General features: G+C 38.9%; 1 protein-coding gene across 1 annotated transcript in view; it reads left to right on the top strand.

Annotated features, from left to right (window-relative positions):
• Window positions 1–54: 54 nt before the first annotated feature.
• The window catches only part of LOC140244153 (RING-box protein 2-like), a 37,147-nt gene continuing 18,482 nt past the window's right edge, over window positions 55–18,719 (top strand). Inside the window, exons 1-3 of the mRNA XM_072323783.1 lie at window positions 55–150; window positions 2,310–2,678; window positions 7,531–7,578. Coding sequence (XP_072179884.1) covers window positions 2,504–2,678; window positions 7,531–7,578 — 223 coding nt within the window. The 5' untranslated portion in view covers window positions 55–150; window positions 2,310–2,503. The remainder of the gene's footprint in view (window positions 151–2,309; window positions 2,679–7,530; window positions 7,579–18,719) is intronic.

Here is an 18,719-nt window from a genome sequence, read left to right as displayed (position 1 = left end):
GCTGTGTACGGACTGTAATACTAGTATTTAGCTGCTGGTGCACATTCACATACCACAGGGGCGGTGCAGGCGGTGCAATAAACATACAATATAGGCCTAGGCCCTACGTTATACAATGAGTGAGCAAGATCGACAAGGACCGTGAACACGGTACGTACCTAGATCTAGTGTAGAGCATATCAGTATAAATCACAATTTTGCGTAGGGCCTAAAAAGAGTTCACAGACGTCTACAGAAGTAAAGTAAAGACAAGTAAACCCAGGTTCAGCCAGGTACTCACTCAGTCACATCAGTAGATAGAGTCTAGTAAGTTTACTGTAGGTAAATGAGGAACAATCACAGCTAACAGTGACAATGTTTCCGGTCTGATATCGTGATTATTCGTGTACTAGTATCATCATTCATTGCTGCAGTGTAGATATCTAATATAAATTTACTACTAGTAAGTAGTATTGCGATCGTGCAGACAGTGTAGAGATGATGATGATCTTGAGTGCAGACGTGGTGACTGAGTACGGAGCAGTACGGAGGTCAGTCGCCACGTCTGCACTCAAACATTGCCGTGCCGCCGCGCTTGGCGACACTCACACCAGTAATCGCTCGCATTTCAGCATTCGCATGGGTCGTTTGACATCGCATTTAAATCCATGATTTTAGATATGATGCCTCAAACCGATTTTGCTCAAATTTCGTGAGTAACTAGTAGTAGGAAACTTGTGAAGCTTTATGGACATAATCAAGCGAATTGCCGCAGTCCTTTCATTTTCGCATTGCATTGCAAAAAAGCGTGGAGACTCCTTATAAGGGGTGCCCCGGGGGTTACTTATGTATAAGGGGGACGGGGTTACTTATAAGGGGGACGGGTTACTTATAAGGAGGGGCCCCCCTTGTGAGTGGGTTTCCCGAACTGTTATGTACACATGTATATAATTACTGTAACTATACACAGCCCAGTCGCCAGGCCTAACTATAATTTACACAGTCCAGTCGCTGTACATGGTACGTCGCGACGTACCATCTACAGCGACTGGGCTGTGTTCAAGTGTATAGTTAGGCCTGGCGTGAAAGATTGTGTACCGTGTGGACATGCTGGATATGATGATCAATTTCGTTAAGTTTCATTGCGTACATTTGAATACTGATAGCATCAGATGTAGAGTAAATATTGAAGAGTATACTCGATGAGTTTGAGGTGACAAAAATGATGTTAAGTATCAAAATTCAAAGCTATCGTGATACGATTACGTCGCTCTCCTAGTGGTTGGTGGTCGCGCGCGTACAGCCCTGTCGCGACGTACCATGTACAGCGACTGGGCTGTGTATAGTTACTATATAATTAAACTCTAGATCTTGCTCTTGTTAGAGCCATCATTTATTTAGAACCCAACCCTGCCTCAGCTGGCTGGTCTAGGATTGATACTAAATTTACTTGATTAAGTATGAATGATAGACCTGCTTTGACTTTGTAAAGGAAGAGAACCTTGTTGAAGAGTAAATTACCCCAATTGCGGCAGGAAAGGGTTTTTCCACACACTGTAAACAAATCGGGCAAATTATTTTCAACTGTTTCATATTTTGTGGCATGATTCTCAGCAATCCTATAGTATGCAATATGCGCGTGCTCCGCGATCTTCAGCTAAACGCCTCCACATGACTCATGAACGTTGCGTAAGCACCCATTTCCATTTTGAAAGCACATGAATTATGAAAATACGTGTAACAGTGTTAGCTGGCGCACATGCACCGACTTCAAACGGGTCGCAATTCTGACGATGTTGTTGAAGTCTCTCTCATAGACATATTTTCATGATTTTTTCGTTGGTAACATCCACTTCCAGAAAGATTACTGCCCACATCGGCTCGCTAAAGTTCTGTATTTACGTTAAGACATGTTTTCATAATCCATTAACATCGGGAAAACAACAAAAAATCCAGTTTCTTAGACCCTTGTTTCTTATATGTGTCGATGTTAAGAAGTAGATCCTACTGAAAATAAAATTTTGGATGCGATATGTTGTCACTGAGGTGAGAAAATTTTTCTTTTGTCGGAGATTGTGCCCATATCATTTTTTTATTTTTTTGTTGTAGATTGGTATAATGTAGTGTCAAAGTATTTGCGTGGTATGCATGTTTCATCTTGTATAGAGTGTCCCTGTGTTTGCTTTTGGCAGTATATTACCAAATATGTTGTATCTGCCTTGAGCGGGATCAAGGCCGGATACTGCCACAATTACTCTAGATAACCCATGAACTAGAACTAAAAGAAGTAAAAAGATAACTTCATGACTTTGTTTGTTTTTGCATTCTAGAGGCTAGAAGTCTACCTGCGAAATTCTCTGCAGTTACACAACACCACTCCAGACTCCCAGCCAGTTCATGAGGCATGAGCCAACGGCAACGATAATTCTACAGACATCCATTCAGAATTTTGAACTACGTGTATTTAGTACCATTGTACCAGTAGTTCTGCAGTCCAGTGCAACAGCTGTGTCAATTGAAGACCATGTCCCAAACAACAGAAGTCGCTCATGCACAGACGACTCCAAGTGATGGGGATTCGGCATCTAATACAAAATCAGAACAGAAACTTTTCACATTGAAGAAGTGGAACATTGTGGCCATGTGGAGCTGGGACGTGGAATGTGACACTTGTGCGATTTGTAGAGTTCAAGTTATGGGTACGTTGGCTACATTTTATTCGTTGCCATGATAGTGGTTAGAGAGTCGAGAGGTAGGGGCCTACTCTTACAAACATTGTGTTAAACGCTAGCCACCCATATTTCAACCACAATGCCATCCAAAATTTGACCACCTGCTACATGTAGAAACCTGTATGCTTTTGCGCAGTCAAACCTTGGTGCGGATGACGGTATATCCTTCCAAATTTTATAATTCGTAGGCAGTGTTTAAACAGCCATAGGCGTGTGTCTACCATCCAGCCACATGCATGTGGGACTAGGCTGTACAGTGTAACATCTCGTGGTTGGAGTCTCATACATGGCTTATCAACACACAATACATTCACTACAATATGTACCTCACGAAGTTCTAAATAATTATATTTTCTTTACTATCCAATGGCCAATGGGTTTGACTCCATTCTCACAGTCTTTTTTTTTTATTAGATATGTGGATGTGAAATGAAAAGCAGAATTGTGATTAATTGGTGAACTTTGAATTGATTTTGAGTCCTTTAATTATTGCGTATCGAACAAAGCCTGCAAACACATGGTTGCACAGGTAAACACGATGGTGTGTATTTTGAAGTACAGTTAACCCACTGAGGACGGGCTGAATTTGCTACAACACACATTTCCCATCTAGACACTTGGCCTTCGATGAGTATACTCGGGACTCGTCATCAACAGGTTAAACAGAAAAAATTTATATTTGTAACAAGTAAACGAGGCCAGAAAAATGAGAAAAGACAAATGAAGTGGTAATCATTTTTAAGAAAATAAAGTTGTATGGAAGTAGAATATATGAAAGAAATACTGGGTTATGGTAGCATTTTGTGTGACAAACATGGAGCTACAACTGATCTGTGGAATATAAATACAAAATGTGTAGTTTCTGGTCCATGTTTATAAATTGTATTGCACATTGATGTCACGATGTGACTGTATCCAACCGCATGGCCCATGGATATGTATGATACAACTGTACGTACACATGTACGTATGTAACCACACAAGTGTGGCTGAATTGTAAAGACACATGCGTGTGGCTACAATATACACTGCACCATTCTGATATCGTCTTACTTTTGGGGGGTTGCCTGTCATTATAAGTACACAAGTTAAATATGGTAAATTTGATATATGTACAATGTACAGTGCTGACCCAACAATGTCCAATCATCTGGGCCCCATTTCATAACCAAAACTTAAACTTACAATGATAGGATACAACTCTTGCTGGAACAGTAGACTGTCAACTTCCCGTAGGAATGACCAGTAACACTATCAGAAAACAGGATTCTTGTCATAACTGTGACACTTTCCATTTCAGCAAGAGTTCCTTTCATACAAGCTCTTTATGAAATGAGGCTCTGATCATCAGGAATCACTTCTGCATGAAACATTGCTTAATTGCAATAAAAGTCAGTGTAACAAAGTGCTAACGCTATTTTTTTCACAGCCCTGTCAACACCAAAACCTGCATAGTGAACTTTAATCAAGAAAATGCTTCCACAAGTTTCTCCCTCTTTGCTTTTTAAACAACCTAGGAAAAATGTTAACTTTATTCAGAGAAATGGTCACAAGGATTTCATTTTATTACAAATTTAATGTTTCCATGGTTTCTGTGTTTACTAATCTCAGATGATTTTTAGCTAATTATACAGGTAAAAGCATAATCCCGTACTGAAGTACATCGGATGTAACAGATCATTTTTGCACTGTTCTGCAGGGATTTTTACTTCTATCTCTTATATACGATAACATTTTTGAGTATTTCTTATCTAAAGATTTAAAAATTATGTGTGCTTTAAAACAAATTGAGATCTATCACTACTATAGTGAGCTACAGTTTACCTAGTGTTAAGCACAGGAAGTGGGTCATAGGGTGTTGAATTTTATCACCATTATCATCATCATTAAATGTTTATTCATGCTGACATTTATGTTTGTTCAATGTGACCAGTCTCAGACTTTTTCAGTGAAAACCAACTTAAATATTTTACTCCAATCCTGAAATTAGCATGATTTTTTTTTTTTTTTTTAAAAGAAAGAGACTGTGGTTTCTTCACTCATTAATTTCATGTATTTTCTATATCTACAGTGTATGCAGAAACAAATATAGTTCCCCCAAAGTTTAAAAAAAAAGCATGTCCAACCTCCAAATGAGGTGTATTTTTGTAGGGATTTACCCTTCATCAACCATAGCCACTGTTTCTGAACAAGGTCATCCAGATCTATTCAAGTATCTTGGGCTGCTTCACTATCATGGTGTGAGACTGCAAGGTAGCATTGGTGCTCTATCTGCTCTAGCGCCCCCTCCAGTTTAGCAATGTGTCAATGCTATTGTGTCTGGCTTTTACTGTTTACTCACTGCCAACCTTGATGTTATGAGCCAGCTATGTTTACATTGTATTTACAGTGTCTACATGTAGTGTCAAGTTTCCTGCAGACTGCCTATCATGTCCATCCATGATTGATGGCATGCATGGACGTACATGTAGTGTACACGTGCTTTGTACAAATTTGTTTAACACCGTATTCATTCAAACATGGCTGTGTTTTTTATTACACAAATAACATACATCAGGGAGGGCATTAAAATTACTCACAGGAGTTCACCGCTGGCACCACGTTTTCAAAAGGGGGGGGGGGGGGAGGACACTTCCAGGTTTTGTGAGCTAACAAGCAAAAGGTCTTGAGCTCATCTTTCTCATTCCACTTCCGGGTTTCTTCAGCTGGAAAGCAAAAGAAAAAAAAAAAGTCTTCAGCGCAACTCTGATGCCACTTCCAGGTTTCTTCAGCTGACAAGCAAAAAAAAAAAAAAAAAAAACAAGAAAGGTATTCCAGCACAAAATCAAAGCCTTACCATGCTCACACTTTAAGGTTTTATCTATTTCTTTCTAGTGCCACTGACGCACTTCCGGAGTAAATAAAGTGGGAGGCCCAAAGTGATGACACCGTATTCCTTTGTATGGTGCAAAAAAAAAAAAAAAAAAAAAAAAAAAAAAAGGGGGGGGGGGGGTGGCCAAGCCTCCCCAGCCTGCAAGGTACCTTTGGAACAAGCTAACATGGCTGGGGCAATAGCCCAGGTTGTTTTATCGTACTATTGCAAAGGTACAATAACCTACAGTGTAGGCCTACGGAGTGGGGGCATTTTTGCACTAATGCACAAACAAAATGATGTGTGTTATTTGTTTTATAAAATGAAAGAAGCAGACATCTTCAGTAAAGAATTTCAACTGCAGGCATGTTACGGTACTTTCCACACCATCCATTTTTGCACCCTACATTTGTAAATTTAATAAAGCTACAAAATGTCACCCTGTCACCATCGTGACATGAAAGTGCTCATGACCGGTCATTATAATTTACTTATGATTGTCATTTATAAGCAAAATTAGGTATTACGCAAAATGGATGCCTGGTCACATGCACAGCGTATGCTGTCTATCAATTACATATTTGATTAGGACCTGCTACATATCGTTTTATAATTTATACAATGCAATGGTTGAGGTCATCATTATGACCTTTCTTGAGGTTGTGTAGTTGAAATGTGTTGACATTTGAAAGTGGTTCGATAGTGATCAGTCAGTTAGCAGACTGTATCATGCCAATGTCATCCAGCAGATCATACCATTGTTATCGAAGATTTTGTCATTGAAATCAGTTCTTCACCTGGTGAAGGACATCCTAAAATGCACCAAAGGAAGATATCCAGTAGACAAAATCTAAAGAGAAAGGTGAACCCATCAATTGATGCATTTAAACAGTGCAAGAGAGTTGTGCAAATTCCAGCCAAAAGTGTGTTGACAGATGTTGTAAATAAAATTGTGCAGGGCACCAGCATTTGTTGCTGTGCTTGGCTAACCATTGAAGCAAGGAGCTGTTGTGGTTGTTGTAGATTACCCAAAGGGAGCTTAAAACCATCGTCCTGTCGTTGCCAGCTTTTAAGTATAATTTCATTGCTTTCCTCTACGCATGACAGATCCACTTTAATATGGTCCAGTCTTAGAGGACAGTGCAACCTTTTGTTGATTGTTGTTATTCTCATTGACAATGATGATCATGAAAAAGAAATGTACTCTAGATGTGTATCAAGAATCTTCTTGTTTGCCCTTTACCAAATGACTACAGGCTGTGCATGAACCATTGTAGATCCTGTAGAAACTGTATCTAAGGATGTTTGAACTGTGTTGGAAAAGGGGTAATGTGGTTTTTACCCAAGGTACAGATGGTTAAATCTGTTTGAACTTACAAAGTGTATGTGTAGTACAAATCATTCTGTATTTTGTGTGCTCAGTTACAGCCACAGGTCTTTGCTCATATCATACATACTTGTACATACATGGTACAGGGGCAGATCCAGGAATTCTGTAAAGGGGGGGGGGGGGGGAACAACTAATATTTCTGGTGCCACTTCCGGGTTTCATTTCATTTTTTCTTTTTGTTTCTTTTGTTTTTAACGAAAAAGGGGGCGTGCACCTGTTGCGCCCCCCTTTGGATCCGCCACTGTGGTACATGTACAGAGTTCATGTATAGGGTAATTCACTGTTCCCACCCCATTTATATCATACATTAGGTCAAAGGACATCCTATGTATGAAAATGTTCGCAGCCCTAGCTGTTGAAAGCAATACTCACTTTTAAGTGTCCAATGTTCAGTGGCGGAGACATCGTCTCTGTTATTGACTTGATAGAAATTGTATGTGACAAAGGAGATCTTGCAAGTCGTGTGTTATTTGCTCAAACCCGAATGTTTACCTATCTTTGAAACGGCGACTGCTTTGATTTAACAATGTTCACGCTCAACTCAACCTCTTTCTTTCTCCTTTTCTCCCATGAAACAGATGCTTGCCTTCGATGCCAGACAGAAAACAAACAGGAAGAGTGCGTTGGTAAGAGCCAAATTTGCTGTGAACTTGAACTTGTGCAACACATTGTAATTTTGAGGTGTGCCCCTATTCATTCGGATGTGTACCGTATCATATCAAATATTGAAATCATGTCTACAAATTTTCTCTGTAAAAAGCCTTTCATTTTATCTTTCATCATGCCATTGTTTTTTGGGAAAAAAGTCTAAGATCATATCCACATACCATTCTTAAAGCAATATTGAAAGAAAATTATTTTGTGTGCAAAGCAAACAAGTTTTCCCACTTCTGCAGTTCTAAGGATTCGTGGAAACTTACAGCTATTTATGTCTGGACAAGAGAAATACCAACCCTCACTGATTGCTCTATGGAACCTCCCTTTAAGGCCCGTTTACACCGAGCACAGTAACAGCAACTGTCCAGTTTTTTGCTATGGTGCACCAAAAGGAACCATTTATGTGGTTCTGTTACAATATCACTTCCCCACTTATAATTTGTTACAAAATTAATTTTCAGGTATAGATTTTGTTGCTCTTGATTTTGACATAAGAATAACATTTAGAGGTGACTGACTTTGTACGAAATTACTGATTTTTTTTTTTGATTTTTTTTTTTTAAACAGAACCAAACATGATTCCTTTTGGTACACCATAGCAAAAAAACATATTTTATAAACCGTTGTCATTACCATGCTCGGTGTAAACAGGCCCATGGTTTGGTTGATATAGGATCTGAATGTACGATGTATTACACACAAACACATGTACACATACATGTGCAGTATATTATACCCCATTAAGAGTCTCCCTGTCTAAAAGAGAGCATCAGAAGGACATCTGGAGGACATGCCAGACAAAAATGAGCATGAGAAACACCCCGTTTCTGTTTCTATGGAAACCACTGGGTGGATGTTTCTCCTTGAGAGAGATGGCAGTTTCTCCTGTGCGCAGGTCACGGGAAGTGTGTGCTGTTTTCACACCGAGATCGTTTAGAGTCTTCTCGTCTAGCACAATCTTTACTTCAGACTTAAGCCAGACTCACCTCAGACTCTTGCTTTGAGCTGTGACTGTTTAGAGTGTTCATCGGTCCAAGGTGAATATGGCACGACTCTTAGAGATGATGTTGTGTCTTTATAGGAGACACTAAAACAGGGTATAATTTATCAGATACTTATATGTAAGCTGTGGTCTCAAGACACTTCAGTGATGACAAGCAAATGTGAACCGGCAACATATGGTATTAAACTTTAATAGCTAGCATTGATTTTTTATAAAATGGTCTATAGAGGCAAATACTGGTCAGTGATTAGTCATCGTGCATAGTGTATTCCAGAATTGACTGGCTGGTTGGGGGGGGGGGGGGGGGGAGGGGGGAGGGGGGAGGGGGGAGGCTGGAATGAAAGGATGTGCATTTGTGTGGACCATATAATATGATAAATATTGCCTTGTCTATAATGTACTTGATATTCCCTTGGAAGTTATATTTTCCCCTTGAGACAATAATTTCTCTCAGTGTTGGGCACTATGAGAAAATATAACTTCTGCGGAGATGTCAAGTGACATATACTGTATAAGCTGTTATTTTCGCGAGGGTTTAACTTTCGCGAATTGGATAGCGAATTTAACAACACACAAAAATGTCTATATGTGCTTTGTTAATAGAGCACTAATGTAAAGGTCAGCGTCGATTCGCAAAAACAACATCTCGCGAAAATGTCTATGACCTCGTCATTCGCGAAAATATCTGTACGCGAAAATAACAGCGTATACAGTACATGTAGTACACCTGATAAAGTGATTTTTGTATGACACTGTAAACCATTTACCCACAAACATTCGTGGCATGAAACTTCTGTAAATTGGATATGACAGACTTTAATCACTCAATGAAACTTTTGAGAATTGGTAACTGGCATTCAGTGCATTATGTGGACAAAACTCATGCGTGCATTTACATTTGCGAATTTTTGGCTCCTTGCGAAAATTGCACAATATTCATGCATGCGCAACTTTCTGGATTTACAGTGACACACGGTAGAGGTTAAATCTGACTTCCTAAAAATTGGCCTATCGGTATATCAGTGTTCTGGAAGAAGGACAATGTTAAGGGAAATGGATTATCATTCCTGGTTTGATAGTCAGGGTGACTTCTGTAGTATACGTGTACACTATCTTGAGGAAATCTTACTACATACATGTATACTATGCAGCAAGTGTACTTTTCAGAGACCCTAACATTGTATTTAATATGCACTTGTGTTTACGTACAGTAGATCGACACACATTTCAAATTTCATCTTTTGCCCGGTGCATTTACACATATTTTGTTTTCACCTGCCATTTTCTATAAAAGTAGGTCAAAACATAACAAAAGTCACAAGCTGCAAAATGTGGTAACTAAGCATTGTTGTTATGGTCCATATTACTGCTTCTTTTTCTTCATTTATTATCATTATTTCTTTTCTATCCATGTAGCTTGTTTCTTTGTATTATCATTTGGTGATTAACAGGCGTAGCAATAACAGTGAAGGTTGTCATTGCTCTTTGTTGATGTAATTATCAACAAAATACAACCATTTCCTGCACAGGATATGCTGTACCTTTATCATCTGTAACCAGTAATCATATTGTTCAAATTGTCATCTCTGCTTTGAGTGAGCACACATGATTCCAGTGTGATATGACCCTTTGAAATACCCATTTTCCTTCCAACACCCCATTAACCCCCCTTGGTGGGAGCTTCAAATCTATACCCGGTACTTTGTGCTTATAGGCTGAATCTCAACTAGTGTATTGCCATTAGGCCAAAAAAAAAATTGTTGCATTGGCGTAACCCGCCCGACCCTAAAAATTCCGCCGACCCCATGTTTTTTTATTATTTTTTTTGCTATCGATAACAAATATCTTTGACAAATTGCCCTACATCGACGTAAATAAGCACTGAATTGATCAGTGTTTTAGTAGTAGCCATGATAAAAAATCATGGGCGTACATACTCGAGCAGGATTCGAACCCACGACCTCCTGATTACCGGACAGGCGTCATCTCCACTAGACCACCGAGCTTTCGCCCGACAGCAAGTGTTGGTTCTAATCCTTATAGCATGCAGCGGGCACTGCTTTTGTTATTCAAATTTATGAAGTTCTTCCGTCGAGATGTTTTTCATTGCAACTGATTGACAAATTGCCCTACATCGACGTAAATAAGCACTGAATTGATCAGTGTTTTAGTAGTAGCCATGATAAAAAATCATGGGCGTACATACTCGAGCAGGATTCGAGTCCAAGTTCGAATCCTGCTCGAGTATGTACGCCCATGATTTTTTATCATGGCTACTACTAAAACACTGATCAATTCAGTGCTTATTTACATCGATGTAGGGCAATTTGTCAATCAGTTGCAATGAAAAACATCTCGACGGAAGAACTTCATAAATTTGAATAACAAAAGCAGTGCCCGCTGCATGCTATAAGGATTAGAACCAACACTTGCTGTCGGGCGAAAGCTCGGTGGTCTAGTGGAGATGACGCCTGTCCGGTAATCAGGAGGTCGTGGGTTCGAATCCTGCTCGAGTATGTACGCCCATGATTTTTTATCATGGCTACTACTAAAACACTGATCAATTCAGTGCTTATTTACGTCGATGTAGGGCAATTTGTCAATCAGTTGCAATGAAAAACATCTCGACGGAAGAAACAAATATCTTGTTGATTGCGATCGCGATCGCACAAACCCGGAAGTGGAAACGGCTCTGGGGATATCGGATGTACGAGGGAGAGATCTAGCATTCAGACTGCGATGTATTGTGCACAGTTTTGCCATAGGTTTCTTGTGTGGAGAACTTACACGAATCTGTAGAACTTACACGAATCTGTATATGTGGGACTGTAATAGAGATCGCCGTGTGCGATGAAAAGATCGTACATATGGGTCAATTTGCATCTATCTTATCTAAGTCAAAATAGTAAAATATGAAGTGAAAACATTCAGGATAGGGATTTCAACATCTTTAAATTCTGTGAAGGGGTATAATTCCAGTAATATCGGCCTCATAAATGATTTGTAGAATAGATGAACACAGCACATTCGGTTCAGCAGTTATAACTGTTTACTGAGCTGAGCACGAGTTTTACACGTAAAATGCAGGTAGCAAAAAAAATAAAAAATATAAAAAAAAATCCGCCCGACCGACCCTATTTGAAAATCTCATGTTACGCCAATGCAACAATTTTTTTTTTTTGGCCTTAGGCCTATACAATATATGTAATATCAAATTATCTAAGCCTCAGGATTTCATATTCTCATGCATTTTATTGAAAAACTTCACATATCATGCTGTATTTACCTAGTTATATGGTTTATTCATTTATTCATTATTATTCATTCTATTTTTTTTATTTCATTTTGTTAATGGGGGGGGGGGGGGCAGGGTTGTGTTATAAGCTACCAAGAATGCACAATACTGTACTTCTGCTAAGAACACAGTGTTATGGGCTTACCGAGAGTTTGCAATGCTGCCACCTGTAGGCAGGGTGTTCAGCAATGTTTCCTGCTGTGCAAAAAGTCTTCTTTTTTTTTTTCAGTACATTCCATCCAAGAAGTTTATTCAACCACAGATAAAAGAAAATAAGAAAAATACATTGATCATATATGCCAGTAAAAGATACAAACCCTGTGAATCAGAATCAAGGGATATTTCTTTTGGTTTCAACTTACATACAGCATAAATCACATCATGTTTGCTTCATCGGTTGTGACAGATTTATCATCAAGATTTATGCTGCCTCTGACACAGGTTGCAATGGTCTGTGAAATCCAGCTCTGGCATTGTTTGTCCAACAACAATTGTTTCTAGTTCATGTGTGATCTAGCTCTATACGATATGACTTCCTCATAATTTATCTAGGCAGTTCTTCCTGTCTCCAAGTGGGGCCCATTTTTTGATGGAGGAATTCAAGCGAAGTAAACTAGGTTTTATAAAACTGACATGCTACCTTTGTTATCTTTTTTTTTTTATAGTATAGACAAATTGAATCTGAAGATTCAGCATATCTGTGTAAGTTTGTACTGAAACGGTACCATAAGATCCTTGCCATATCTAAAGGAGACCTCCAGATGATTTTCAGACTTTTACATTTGAATAACTATAAATTATTTGAAGAGCTTGCTTCCAAAAGGCACTAGATCCATCATTTATCAATGGATTTATCACCTTTTGGTTGAAAGCTCTTCATTTATACTGAGTACAGAGTTTCAAAATTTATAGTGATTGGGATGAGAAATAAGAATGTTTTCAAAATTCATAACAAATTGCAATGAACAAGAATGATGACATGGCAACCTCACCATAAGAATGCATGAGTTAGGGCTCAAGGAAGCAGAACAAAAGAAGAAGGCATGCATATTTAGTTCTACACAGGTGAACTTCAAGCGATGTTGTAATGGAAATACACTGTTACATTTCTGAAATATGTGAGGCTCTATGTCATCAACACTGTTCAGTGTAATTTGTTTAAGATTTTCAGAGTATTAATTTCTCTGCTCAAAGACCATAATAAATTCCACATGGTATCTATTATATGTGGAGCTGTTGATTTTTGTACTACATGATGTGAAATTATGAAAATCGTGCGGAATGTCCCTTTAAAAACCTTTCCAAAGCTTCTGGTAATGAGGAAGCCAAAGTACACTGTACTTACAGTAGGATTTGTGTGTGTGTGTGTGTGTGTGTGTGTGTGTGTGTGTGTGTGTGTGTGTGTGTGTGTGTGTGTTTTAAAAAAGACACTAAAGGCACATTGATTTAGTCTTCATTCCTCCATCTGAGAAATTTGCAGTAGCTTGCAGCAAGTTTGTGGCTAGTTTGTGGCAAGCTCGTGGCAAGCTTGCAGAATAAGCTATTTGCAAGCTTGCAGCAAGCTTGTGGCAAGCATGCAGAATAAGCTATTGGCAATGCTAAGTGGAAAGCTTGCGACAAGTTTGTAGAATAAGCTGTTGGCAAGCTTGCTGCAAGCTCATAGCAAGCTTGCAAAATAGGCTAGTGGCAAGCTTGCATAATAAGCTCGTGGCAAGCTTATGGCAAGTTTGCAGAATAAGCTAGCGACAAACTTTCAGCAAGCTCATGGCAGGCTAGTGGTAAGCTAGCAAAATATGCTGGTGGCAAGCTTGCAGAATAATTAAGCTAGTGGCAAGCTTGCAGCAAGCTCATGAATAATCTAGTGGCAAGCTTGCAGAATAAGCTAGGGGCAAGCTTGCTGAATAAGCTAGTGGCAAGCCTATGGCAAGCTTGCAGAATTGAAGCTAGCGACAAACTTGCAGCAAGCTCGTGGCAAGCTTGCAAAATAAGCTAGTGGCAAGCTATCAGAATTAGCTAGTGGCAAGTTTGCAGCAAGCTTGTGGCAAGCTTGCACATTAAAGTTTTTTGGCAAGCTTGCAGAATAAGCTGGTTTTCGTAGCCTGTTCAAATTTTATGCATGTCCTTTAAACAGAGGTTGTTTTGCCAACCTTAAATCCTGTCCAAGGCTTGTCTGACATAGCAACAAGTGTGTAAACTGGATTCCAGCAATTGACTTTCCTTTTAAAGTTACTCTGGCGTGATGGTCTTCAAATTGTGTCGTAGTGACATCATATACATATTATATGTAAAATATACTTGTAGAGGTACTGTATATTTATGGATAATGATGTGTGATATTAACATTGTATTGAAATGATATATTGTAAAAGTGAAAATTTTTGCGATGTTGAAATTTTCGCGCATTTCGCACAACCAGAAACTACCGCGAAAATAAAAGCTCGCGAATATTTTTGCCAGCCATATGTTCCTGTGTGTGATGTCTTGATTCCGCGGAATCAAAAACATGCAAAACTCTTCTTACCCGGCCAAGCACGAATTAGTCGCGCGAAAATATCCACTTTTACAGTATTGTAAAATAAGATCTTTTTTGTCCTCTGTTGGCTTACACAATCAGTGGGTATGGCTTTGAAAGTGAAAGCACCATTGGTTATCGTTAGTCTCCTTATCTCCTCATGATCAGGATACATTCCTGTCAATCCAGCTCCGGTGTGTGTCAGCCCGGTCCAGTTTCAGACAACAAAAAGCATCTCATTTCTAATCACAAGGATGAATATCTCGTTTGTAATCAGTGTGGGTGAACTAGCCCTTGTCTGTGATTGTCACGTTTGTAAAACGTGTTTCTGATCACGTTAAAAGAGTCATGGGCTATTTCTTCACCTCTTCACCCTTCACTGGAAACCACAAACGGTAAATCAGAGTCAAAATGAAAGTTGTGTCCAGTTAATTATCACACTCTATGACATATGGCTTGTGGTTTGAGCATGCAGCTCTCAACCAAATCCATACCAAGTTCTCTAATTCTCATAGACTTTATACAGATCCACCCAGTTTGTGTAGTCAGTGGATTAAAGATCCAGGAGTGTGGGGATGCCATGGAGTGAAAAGGCTGGCCCTAGTCGGATATGGTGTATTCAAGAATCCTTGGAATGAATTGTGTACAGCTTTATCACTAATCTCACACAGACACCCAAGGAATCTCAACTGATGTCGACCATTACCAGTGAGCGCGAGCTGCTGTCTATAGGCCCGTGCACACACAACGAAAATCGAAATTACAATCGCGATCCAAATTTCGATTTTTTTTTTCGACCGTTCATACACAAGGAAAAATCGCACTTCGCAGCAAGGAAAGAATAATCAGTGGCCAAATTGCGCATGTGCGAAACTTGCATGACCGAAGACTGACCCCGCGGTCCCAATAATGTTGACGTTCACGTGCTACGAACGATGGGATTAAAAATACCGATTTCCGAATCTCGATCGCGCTCACACACACGACGCTTGGCAAAATAATTGCGATTATTCTGAAAAATCGCACTAATAGTGCGAGTTGGATCGCGATTAGGATCGCGAAAATTAGTGAAATTTTTCTGTCCACACAGGAAAAAATTTCAAAATTTTGATCGCGATGAGAAAATCGATTTTTAAATCGCACTTTTTCCCTTGTGTGTGAACGGGCCTAATGTACGCATTCGCTGATGCGTGGCTGAAAAGAGCAATTGTGGTTGAAAATATCGTGGTAGGTAGGAAATGAAGATCAATTCAATCATCAGATATTGCGGTTCTTCAGTTGAATCGATCTTTGTTGGCTGCCAACCGTTGTACATTAAAAAACCACAACTAGCGCAGGCCTGGTAGAATAGAATTGCTCATCAGTGAATATGTGCACCAAAGCTTACGCTCATCAATAATGGTCAACTCCAGTCAGGCATGATTCTTCGGCAGTGTGTGTGCTGCGTTAGAGGGATTATGAGTCAATAGATTAAAGATGTACGCAAATGTTCGGGACCCAGCCCAGCAAACTTCACACCAGATTTGGGCAATCAGAAACTGATGGCAACTCTATCTTTGTTCCCTGCTAGTTTTGAACAAGTCCCTTGTCGTACAAAGCACAGTACTGTATACTATGGACAAGCGAACAAATAGTGCATGTATGTAACATTTTGAAAGTCCCAGGAAATTGTGAGGCAAATGCAATTGGATGTTCAAGTAAATTTTTTTTAAATCAATCATCTGTAATAAGGACAGCTGAGCCATTTCCTGCTTCCATTTCTACCAGTATTACTACCATATTCCTTGGCCTAATGTCAAAAAGATCTTTGCTCACAAAGTGTGATTGAGTTAACAATACAAGTCAAGTTCAAATCCACATCAGCAATCTATCTCACTATGTACACAATTCCCATATTTGTACCCTCGTTAGGGGAAAGAAAAACACCTTTTTCCATCCTGGGATTATTTTGTAAGTGGCATAGTGTCTTAAATGACAGATGTTTTTATCAGCGGTTGTCTATAGCACATTCCAAATGTATCACAGCAGTGAATAAAAATGCGTGGAAAATCCATATCAGCTCGGTTCACACATTTGATGACAGAGCGCCACATTTTTTTTTCTCCAAGTTGAGGATATCACTGTGTAGGTTATATTGTGATAGCATGAAGGTTTACCAAATCCCATCTGAGGATAACAACCCCGTATTGAATAGTGGATGTCACCTATTTTTCATTTTAGCTCAAAGTACTAATCTGTGGGTTTAGTGATGAAAAACATGAATTCTTCTTGACTATCCCCCCCCCCCATGATCATTTGTATATTTTGTTCTAGGTTTATTAACCCATTGAGGACGGATTGATTTTGCTGCAACACGCATTTCCAATGAATAGTAGAGATTATGATCATGGAATACAGCACCAAACCTCAGAAGTATAATGTATGGTCTAACTCGAGGACTTGTTGGGATTTCAAGACCTGGCAGCGTGGGGATCCATGGAGCGGGAAGGCTGGCCTGGCTCAGATTTATTCGAGAATCCCCACAACAAACTGTGTACAGCTCCATCCCCGATCTCCATGTACGTAACGTACACACACAGCCGAAGAATCTGGACTAGAGTACATTATGTAGACCGTTCCCGACGAGAATGCGCTTCAATTCACATATTTGCTGACGGGCGCTATTCATCATTGTTTGATGTACCCTGCTGGGCAGCGAATGAAGATTGATTCAATGAGGCCACCCATGTCCCACCACCTACTGGGCCTTTAATGACTTTTCTAGTCACATACAAGAGGTCAGCAGGTTTAATAAAAGTAATAATAATGTTTTTTTTTTTTCATTTTCAATGTTCAATTATGACCTGAAAAATAGAATATACTGTATGCTGTGCTCTTGAGGATGGTGAGAAACACTTTTTTCTGACTTTTTTCTAATAGTAATGCTTAGCGCTATAAAGAGGACCTTTAATCTAAAAGTAGTTGAAGTTTGTTTGATCAATCATTATAAAAAGTAAAGGTCATGGCAATGTGTCTGGAACCAGTGAAAATCAAATCTCATACCATTATTCAACATTATCATGAAATTAAAGATTATTGAAAAAGATATAAACATTTGTAGTTCTCTGTCTTTTTTCTTTAAACCAAATTCTATCATATTCAGCCTTATCATATCTTATGAAATCATCTTTCAGTCTTTTTGTTTGTTGACATCATTTCAATGTCTTTGCTGGTAATGTTTGGTTTGTCAGGGTTGGTTTATTTTTTTCAGTATCATAGCAGGTTCTCAACACTTTGCACAACTTTCCATTGACCAACATGTACATGTATGTCCCATGTCATTTGGTGTGAGGATGAACTTTGTGAGAATGCCAAACAATCTTGATTCCCATGCCTGTGTGTACTAGTATTCAAAATCTATAAAGCTATTTGAAAATAACATGTGCATGTTCATGTTCTTCCTGCCAAAGGTAATCTTTATGGCTGGTGGCTTTCATTTATTATGTTAGGAGGGGATGAGGCTTTCCGATAGCTTTTGTGGCCGTATTCAGTTGTGTCCCTTGTACAGTCAGAGCTTTCTATGTTGTACCCGTGCTCGCATACTTGTATGTATATGCCCATTGAAGAGAAACCAAATACTAGTAATTGGTTTGGTTAGCTTTGATCAAAGGAATATTAAAAGCAAACAAGGAATATTAAAAGCAAACAAGGAACAATGAACATCAATCAGACAAAAACAGGAAATTAAAATCTGTGGATTTCTGTAGTTTCTCAAGTATTATAAATCTCGTACATTGTATGTTTGTTTGTTTTTTGTCACTATTAAATAGAAAATTCATGTAATCTGTCTCTTCTAGAAAGATCATTGCTCAGTAGTCATTACTACTCAAGACTGTTTTGATACGAAGGATATGATTGTTTCCTTTGAAATTCATTTATTAAAAAAAAAAATATTCTTGTTTAATATTTCTAAGATTTACTGAAATGTTTTATATTAGTATAGTCTGGGGCAAATTATTTGATGTATAGGGCCCCATCTTTTCTCTCTTTCTCTTCTTCCTTTAAAACAACAACAAATTCATTTAAATATAAGGATATTTGAACACATTTGGCATCCAGCCGTTTAAGACATACTACAACTGTATATATGAGATGATGATTATGAAATCCCCTCATATACAGGGCACTCCCATTATGACGAACAACAACATTTCAGTTACAACAAAGTATCCACTCTATGTATCTTTATTGTTTATTTGTTCGGTTATAACGAAATTTCGATATAAGGAAAGAAAACTTCCGGTCCCGAGGACTTGGTTAT

Source organism: Diadema setosum, chromosome 21 (genome assembly GCF_964275005.1).
Source record: "Diadema setosum chromosome 21, eeDiaSeto1, whole genome shotgun sequence".
Lineage (NCBI taxonomy): Eukaryota > Metazoa > Echinodermata > Echinoidea > Diadematoida > Diadematidae > Diadema > Diadema setosum.
This window is presented reverse-complemented; position numbering and strand designations above follow the sequence as displayed.